The 8,879-nt window shown below is 42.0% G+C and overlaps 1 protein-coding gene across 9 annotated transcripts in view; it reads right to left on the bottom strand.

The window, feature by feature from the left end:
- Positions 1–1,183: 1,183 nt before the first annotated feature.
- Positions 1,184–8,879, bottom strand: part of dtx1 (deltex E3 ubiquitin ligase 1) — a 43,441-nt gene continuing 35,745 nt past the window's right edge. For 7 of the 9 annotated variants that reach the window (XM_088994636.1, XM_088994630.1, XM_088994637.1 and 4 more), the window contains 2 exons: positions 6,861–6,950; positions 1,184–6,259 (listed from right to left, as the gene is read on the bottom strand). In XM_088994636.1, coding sequence (XP_088850762.1) covers positions 6,035–6,259; positions 6,861–6,950 — 315 coding nt within the window. In that variant the 3' untranslated portion in view covers positions 1,184–6,034. The remainder of the gene's footprint in view (positions 6,260–6,860; positions 6,951–8,879) is intronic. The other 2 variants (XR_016114728.1, XM_088994635.1) reach the window with 2 other exon arrangements.

The raw sequence follows: 8,879 nt of genomic DNA, 5'->3' as shown, positions 1-8,879 counted from the left end.
TTTTGGCATTATGAATCAGATGGGTAAATTGAGTTCTTTACAATGGATATTTTTGAGGTGCCATCAATGGTGGGAATTTAAAGTTTATGTATAATCATGTATTTGAAGACCCCACCCCTCACCAAAATGTGGATTTAGATCAGTTTCACATTTGTACATTTAAAATCACACATTTTATTTTAAACATTTATTCCTCTTTTGATTTTGGAACAGCTTGTGTTCATGTTAATGATAGCGCGCCGTGTGCGTGCATGCGTGCGCGCATGCGTATTGGGAGGGGGGTACACTTCATAAAAGTAACTGTTGTAGAAAAGGTAGTCAATAATTAGTTTTCATGTTGTGGTATTTCTGCAGTCAAACATATTGTTTACTATTACTCTCACATTTATCACATCAAAATATCCACATTGGAAACCTGAGTGAACGTAAACCAAAATCCCCTCTCCCTTTCTCGTCAACTGATATCTGCAGAAATCATGAAGATCAGAACGTGACTTTTCAATTCCTTGTGCGTAAAGATATGCATGTGCAACACTATTCCGATTAAAATTCCCAGATTCTGCACAACCAAGTGATATGGGATTTTGCCTGTTTTGTGGCGTTCTATATATATAGATAAAACTCCAAAAACCAAAAAATACTATAAAGTGAAAATACCCCTTTTCATTTGAGATTACATTTGGATGTTGTTTGATGATAGAGTTGAAGCAGCATCAGTCTTTTACAGCAGAAAGCTTAAGTGTTAACTTCAATGTACAGAAAAGGCTTCATACAAAAGAAATACTTTCTTTCACCAAATAGTCTTTGTATCCGCTGCTGCTCTGTGCCTGATTTAAATACTAATGAGAGCCGACTTATCTGCACCGTGCAGCAGTTTCCCTGCTCCTCGCCCGATTAGACAGGATGTGACCAATGACAGTGAGCTCCTGGGTCAGTGCTGCAGGGAAGGAGGGCAGGGTCGTCAACGTCGACATCACCATCCAACCAACACAGCCTTTAGCGCACACTAGCTTCGCCACCCCATGCAGTTAGTTCAGTTGACAGAGGCTCCTAATGTCCAGTAATGCACATTCAAATTTACATCACGAGCTGTAGCAAATAACGCTAAACACAAATAAGAAATACACATGCACACACACACATGCACGCACAAATAAGTGAATAAAATGAACTCTGAGGTAAGAAAGGTGAAACAAAAATCACCCCCACTGAGGGCACTTTATTTACTCATTGTCCACAAGAAAGACACGCACATGCAACAAGGTCAACACGATTCAATAACGACCGATTATTGATTAAAAAGCCCTTTTATAGTGATCATAGTCGCCATGTCTCTTGAAGCTGGAACGAGAAAAGTGTCTCTCAAGTCATGTCAAACCAAAAAAAAATCAGGAATTGAAAATGTCAATTAAAACATGAAACATGTTGCACATGTCGCATTACCAGTTGACATTAACCAAACATCATGTCTCCTTGACTCGTGTAAAATAAGAATGTTCTGCGACAGAGCAGTGTTGAAATAACATCTTCTGGTTGACTTTTCGAAAGTGGAGCTTGTGATGACTTCCTACATGTTGCCATGAAATTAGCTCATATGCATCTCGTGCAGAACATGAATGTCTTTTTAAAGGATGACGCGGCCCGATGATTTTTGTTTTGCAAGACGCACACTCAAAGAGATACCAAGAGACAGTAGAGCCACACTAAGTGTCTAAGGTATATTTGAAAGAGATGTAATAGAAGCATTGAACATTTATGACTTTTGATTACAGGAGGAAATACTATATCTTGCTCCCAGTGATATATCATAACTTTCCACTTGGAATCAAATGACAATCGTGAATCAGAAAATACATCAAAAATATATGCTTTCCAATACGTACATGTCCGTTTTTATTCTAGACAAGAGTGAGGCACCCCACAAGGAAAATAACTACTAACCCAAAAATCACTGTCCTTGCTACAAATCAATCAGGTTTTACATTTTGAAAATAGTAAATTGCATAAAGATCTTTTTGTCGCTCAGGCATTCCAAATCGGATTGCATGTTTACTGACCACGAAAGTCTGTACACACCTGAAAGTCTAAAGGGCGACAAAATGTTCAAAGCGCAAACATTTGGATTTGTCTTTTTCAATAGTCTTTAATCAACATGGACGTTTCCCTGATAGTCATGACTTGCTAAAGCCTCCCAGAGGGAAAGGAGGTCCAAACAATGATTGGTCTCAATTTATTTTGCCTTGTGGCGGGGGAGAGAAAAACAGACAGCCTAAATAAGATCACAAGTTGTAACTGGAATAAAATGAAACGTTTTATGCGGCACATTGGCACCTCTTCCTCACAGTCAGGTTATATTCCAAAAACACACATGCACACTTTAAATTGACTGCAGTTAAGGAGGGAAAGAGAAAAAAAACTTAAACAGAACTAGTTTTAAAGCCCCTGAAAAATTATCTTTCAAAAAACGTCTTTAGGTTAGTTGAACTGATGAAAAAATATTTAATGCGCGGACTGCTTACACATAAATTCTTCTAGGATAAAAATTCTATGAAGCTGATCATATCAGCTTCGTAGACAGACTTATTTTTGCATAAAAAGACAAGAGCGGTGTCATCCGTAGTGAATCAGTACACCAAGAGTCAAAAAAGATCCATCGCGGAAACTGAAGGGAAAAAAACACAAAGATTCTGTCTCTCTGAACCTCACTTTGGAAGATGTGTTCAACTTACAAGCTGTTTGTTGGTTGTAGAACATCATTTAAAATGAATTTGGTTCTTCCTTTGACGTGAAATAATAATCCCTGAACCTTTGATATTAGTTGAGCTCTGCTTCACAAAGAGCGCAAAAGCAACAAAGTTCTATGAAAGTGGTGGACAGACTCTCCATGGTCCAACATTATATATCAATAATTCAATAAGTTTGAACTGCAGTGAATAAGCAAACAGGCTTTCCCACTGGTGCATCACCCCCAGAGAAAACTGCTGTTTTTGCTTCAAAGATAAACAACAAGACTTGAACGCACTCTCGACTCGCTGTTCTTCAAGGTGACCTGCAGGTCTTCGAATGCCATATTAGTGTAGCCCCCGGGTCAATGTTACTTTTAGAGGAGGGAAGATGTATCCCCTGGGTCAATGTTCGGGTGCCCCGATCGGGACATTCGGCCTGTCCGTCAATGGCAAGAGCACCGATGGTGGCAATTGGTGGTGATTGAGCACCTGGTAATAGGGCGAGCCAGTGTGGAGAAAAAAGAAATGTTTGTCGAACCGGGCTGCAAGGGAGCGGCGGATTCCTTAGCGTCAGAACGAAGGGAAACGGCTTATGACTGGATTTGTAGCCCATTGACTTGTAAAAGTAAATGGTGGAGACCCAACGGAACTCGGATTGGGACTCGCCGGATCATATCTGTGTCATTGAGGCGTCGCGGGAGAGAACTCATCAAGGACGGTGGGGGCCATTAATCTTTGAGTCTGTTGGGCTTCCCAAACCCCTGCTTCCATCACTAAGGGGAAGTGGCTTTTGGCCAAGCTCAGACATGTCCAGTTCCAGGCCAGGAGGGCCATGTCCTGCCTGTTTTCCATCTGACCCGGCTGCAACACACCTGATTCAAATGATCAGCTCATAAGCGAGCGCTGAAGCAGCATCAAAACGGTCCTGATGATTTTAATCAGGTGCGTTGCTCCTCGAAGAGCTGAAAAACAGGCATGACAGCGGCCCTTGTGTACCGACTTTGGACACCCCTGGCCTAGTGCCCGTGGACCATTGGGGCGAGTAAGCTACTACACACCGGGGGGCGAGGAAAAACGCCTGGTCTTCGCAGCGGCCCTCTCCAGACATCAGCCATGGCCTGATTAACAAAAAGACCTAAACCCCTCGATCCCGAGGGGGTGTATTTATATTTCGCGCTGAATGTAGTGAGTGCATGTTGTGTATGTGTAGGTGGTTTCACTGGGGGGTGCTATTGCCGAACGAAGTGTTGGCGCCAGGGGATCGTGTCCTCGTCCGAGCAAAAGGTGTTCCCGTAAAAAAAGCAAGCTGTGTGACAAGTGATTGTCCCTCCCACATGTAGTGGGAGGGACAAGTATAGAGTGAAGTCAGAAGCGGGCCGAGACATTGTCAAGACTCTCCATAGAGCGTATATGGGAGTAACAACCACTTGTCACAAGTTCAGGGCCTTTAAAAAACAAATGTAACTCCTCCAATGTGTGGCTTCTGCTTATGAATCAAACATTGACAATATCTACAGCCAAATTTCACCCGGTTTGTTGCTTGCTTTTGATTGAAGGTGAATTAAAAAGTTGACTCCCAACCAAGAAACGGCCCTAAGGGAGGTTGGTAACGCTCATGCTGTTTAGGCTCCTTGACTAATGACAAAGAAACACTGACTATAATTACTCAAGTCACCTACACACATTCTACATGAAGGTACGGACAGTAGCATACACTAACACTATTTAATATATTCAACGCCCATTAACATGTCATACATAAGTAAACAGTCCCTGAAAAACTGTAAAAAATTGGCAGCTTTTATGTATCTTGTTGACATCTGCTTTTGTATCTCTAAGTTCATGGGTAAGTGAATGTTTTATGGTACAAAAATAAACCGATCATCCAGAAAAACCAAGCTCGAATAGTCCGGCAGATCACCTGTGTAAATACATTTTTCTCCAAAGCACTATATGATGACTTTAGGGGGGAAAAGGTTTAAAATGTCTTAAGACTATAAAAAAAGAAACAACTTGGAAGCAAAACTGCTGCTTCAAATCGCCGTGGAAGACTGATTTGCTCCAAAATGAACCCCACAACAAGTTTACACCATCATCCCACCTCATTAAAGTCAGAGCTGACCTCGCTTTCATCTGCAAGTACAAAAGAAACAACAAAAAAACATGAATCCCCAGCAGGGATCTTCAAACCATCTTTCGCTCTTGGCCACAACATATTTGAGGGGAAAGCGGAACACTTCCACAGAAGAAATCAAAATACTTCTGATGCATTGAGCATTGCGATAAGGCAACATTTGCATGTTTCCTTAAAGGATGTCCGCTGCTCATGAAGAGAACATGAATCAAGAAGAGAACTTGCCTAAACGCTCCTCCCTGCAAAAGGAATTCAGAGCTCACTGCAGCGTGTTCCAGGATTCAAAAAAAAAAAAAAAAAAAAAAAAACTCTCGGGAGAGATGAGATATCGCAAGATGGACCCCCCTAGGGAAAATGCCGACACCTTTAGGACCTCAATGCATGCAGTCACACGCTCCCCCTCATGCATGCCAGCATGATGGATCTATTCAAGGCCACATTTTCCTTCATTTGTGAGCAAAGTAACATGGGACTTCATGTTCACAAAGGTTATCTTTCCCACAGTGTCAACATAAGAAATGAGTTTCACCTTGGAATGCAACATCTCGTAGCAAGCCTCAAAATGTCTGCTCGGCTATGTCAAAGCCCCTTTTCAAGGGCAACCCAGATAGTTGGGCAATGTCACAAATGCCCATTGGAAAATACCTCAGCTTGTGGGTCAGTTGAATCTATTTCATGTACAATAAAACAGTGCTTCAGTGATGGGGCAGATGTCTTCTCAACGCACAGGAAAGTCTCACCAGATGTTACAATATTTCATTTTCTTCAGTGAACAAGGGAGGAGCCAATCCTTGGGAAAAATCATATGCATGTCTATCATTCTTCGCCATTTGTCTTATCGACTGAGATAAGCTTCATTGGCACCTCATCTTATTGCAGCAATTTCCTCGACATTAGTTATGCAGCGTTGGTCGGGCCACGCAATCACGCCTTCTTGTCGCTCTACAACTGCAGATGCTTCCATTTGAGTCGAAAAGAGGTCAGTGACACATTTGCTGGCAGCAACACAGATATGCCGCATGTGCAGCAAGTCTCTGAGGATGCATACATGCTGCGGGCATATTGTAAAATGTAATCAAAATGAAAGCAAAAAGATCACAACAATCGTTTTGTTATTGTCGCTCTTGCCTCGCTGCCACAGCGTCTTAATCGTTGTGTCATGCTTCTTTCGCACTTAGTCTTTCACGTTGTCCTCGCCCACTCCCTGGGCCGACAGCTCTGTCAGGACGTTGTCCAAGTAGTTTGGATCGGGGTAGCCGTGCCCTGTCAGGTTGGAGCCAAATTCGGTCTTGTGGTGGATCTCGTTCCACACCACCGTGTCAGACTCGCCTGTGGTACTTGAAGTGCCGATGGTGAAGATGAGGCGTCGGTCCCAAGCTGTGATCAACAGCTTGAGAACCTGTGAGGTTTAAGGGGGTTGTTGTGAGGAGTTCAGAAAAGGAGTACTGTATTGGTTGTCGGGGCTTTTAACTCATTCACTGACAGACGTGCAAAAATGTGTCCAATCCAGTGGCAGAGTTTTTGTCATTGTCACTCGAATTCGAAGACCCACAGAATATTGAGTTTTAGGATGACATAAACATTCAATGCAGCGTAAGAAGAGTTAATTCCTAATTTATATGGGTCTGGAGTTATATGAGCTTGAAATGAGAGTGGCTGTCCAAAATACAATGCAATACTTTCATCTTGGTTTATATAGCGCTTTAACAACAACTGAAGCTGGAACAAACCGCAAACATGGAAAATAAGGGAAATTCTACCCTCATGTGGAAGAAAAAACAAGCAAGAAAAAAACAAACCCAAACTAATTCGGGAATGGAAGTGAATGAGTTAACCAATGCCTTTTGAATTATTTTTATTTGTTTTTATTGGTAATTAAAATTTCCGCATAAATGGGGAATGATAAATTTGGGCTGTTTTATTATTGTGGACGAGACATTCTTCGGACATAAACAGCAAGTTTGAAATGCACAAATCGCTGCCTTGTGTGCTTGGCTCACCTTCCTGCCCTTTTCGTTGTCCGGCAGGTAACACTGCCGAGGGAAACCCCTTGCGCTGAACTTCTTGCCAGGGTTGGGGTGCTCAATTGTCTGAAACATACAGTATATGGAGTTAAAAATGTTTATTTCCATTGACGATGGAATCATTTGCTCCCAGAGCATCACGATTGAGGCAGATGAACACTGCTGTATTCTGCAACTATGTTCTCATATGAATTTAGCAATGACGCGAGTGGGGTTGAAATCACAAAGGCGGATTGACAATTGAAGTTTTGCTTTGACGTGTAAAAATAACGGACTGAAGAAGACGGACTTGTTGCCCAGTTGCCGGTGAATGACCGACTGTTAAAGGACAATCGGCACCATTTTTCTGTTTCCTAGCTGACATCAGAAAAACGTTTTATAGCATCTAAAATATGCAAAACACGCAGGCTGATATTTTTAGTTAAATGCAAAACACCAATAAAAATGACTTCAAGTGTCCCAAAACTGCCACAAATGAGCTCGAAGCTGGGGAGATTCACAAAGTCCCGCCCCCTTGTTTGTGACGTCACTATGGGTGACACACTGCCTTGCTCCAGAATCAAAACAATGGCTTCAGAGAGTTCAGATTCGGAGAAGATGCTTTCTTGTTACTCATCCAGTTATGAATATGATTCAAATAGTTCCGAAGAGGAAAGCATAAATGTTTGCAATCGATTAAAGAATTCCTTCCGTATCAATTCGAGCCGTCTGCAAGCAATGAAACCGGTGAAGATCTGGACTCCGATGTAGCGCCCAGAAAATGCACAAGATGGCGCACAAGCTCCGTTGGAAAAGGGCTGATTTGACCGCTGGGAATTTGTGTAAACTTGCACCTTCTTTATGCGTGTTACCGCAATTGGCTGCGACACACAACGGATTCACCATCGCGTTATTTATGTAGTTTTATTTCTAATTTTGCGATCAACACGGTGTTTTCAGATGAAAAAAGTACCCAAAATGCATTGTGTGTCACTTTCTCGGTCAGGGCCGTTCCCGGCATCGTCATAAACTCGAAAACAAGACTTCATGAATATTCAGCGCGAGTCTTAAAACGTAAAATATAGCTATATGCGGTGGAATCTTTGTAAAATCTGATCAGTAGAAGTCATTTGTAGTGATTTTGCTAAATTATGGACGCAACTTGTCCGGCCGGAGTTGTCGGTTGTCCTTTAAATGTTAATGCCTCTGAGTAGTAGCAGTAATTAGTTGTGTGTCTGTGTGTGTGTGCATGTATACACTGCATCATCTCTTCTAATTCTAAATTTAAATAACATCTGTCATCTCTTCTCTGACAGCCTTTGTAGAAGATTGAATGTAACAAACAGTTTGAGCTGTCACAAGCTGCTTGGAACTGTCACATTTCTAAGAGTCCACAATGTTTTAGGACCTTACGCAGTGTTGCGACATACTGGGATCTCATCCAAAGCACATCCACATTTGCCAACTGTTGATGCGATCAAATGATCGAACTAGAATTAGCCATGCCTTCTTTTTTTCTCTGCCCAATCCGATAATGAACATAGTTGATGCCAACTGATGTTCGACTGTGCCCCTCGTCATGTTTCCCATTGACAGTCGAAAAAAATAAATACAGACTGCACCTATCCCAACAAGCGTCTATAAATACTAGATTATTGGTAAGCACAGTTCCAAAAACCATAGGAGTGGGCTGGGGGTTGGAGAGGACAGAGATGAACGTACACTGGCTTTACTATGAGCGCTGGAGGTGTCCATCTTGCATGTGGCCGCGGTGCTAACATAAAAGTTGAGCAGTGCTGTCGCCTTTGGCAGAGTGAGCCTGCTCTTAAAAAGTTATTCTACCATTTCACAGAACCAATGGTAAGTCAGTACAAAATAGGCAGCCTTATATTTTCTATTTTTTAGGCTGCTAACAAACTGAAAATCGTGCAACATTTCAATGTTAAACACATTACGAAACGAGTAATAGATTTGACAAAAATGATCAAGATTGATGACTGTTTTTAACCGCATCTG

The sequence above is a fragment of the Hippocampus bargibanti genome, linkage group LG04, assembly GCF_051943395.1.
Source record: "Hippocampus bargibanti isolate YZ-2025 linkage group LG04, ASM5194339v1, whole genome shotgun sequence".
NCBI lineage: Eukaryota > Metazoa > Chordata > Actinopteri > Syngnathiformes > Syngnathidae > Hippocampus > Hippocampus bargibanti.
Note: the sequence above shows the minus strand (reverse complement) of the source record. Positions and strands in the feature narration are given on the sequence as shown.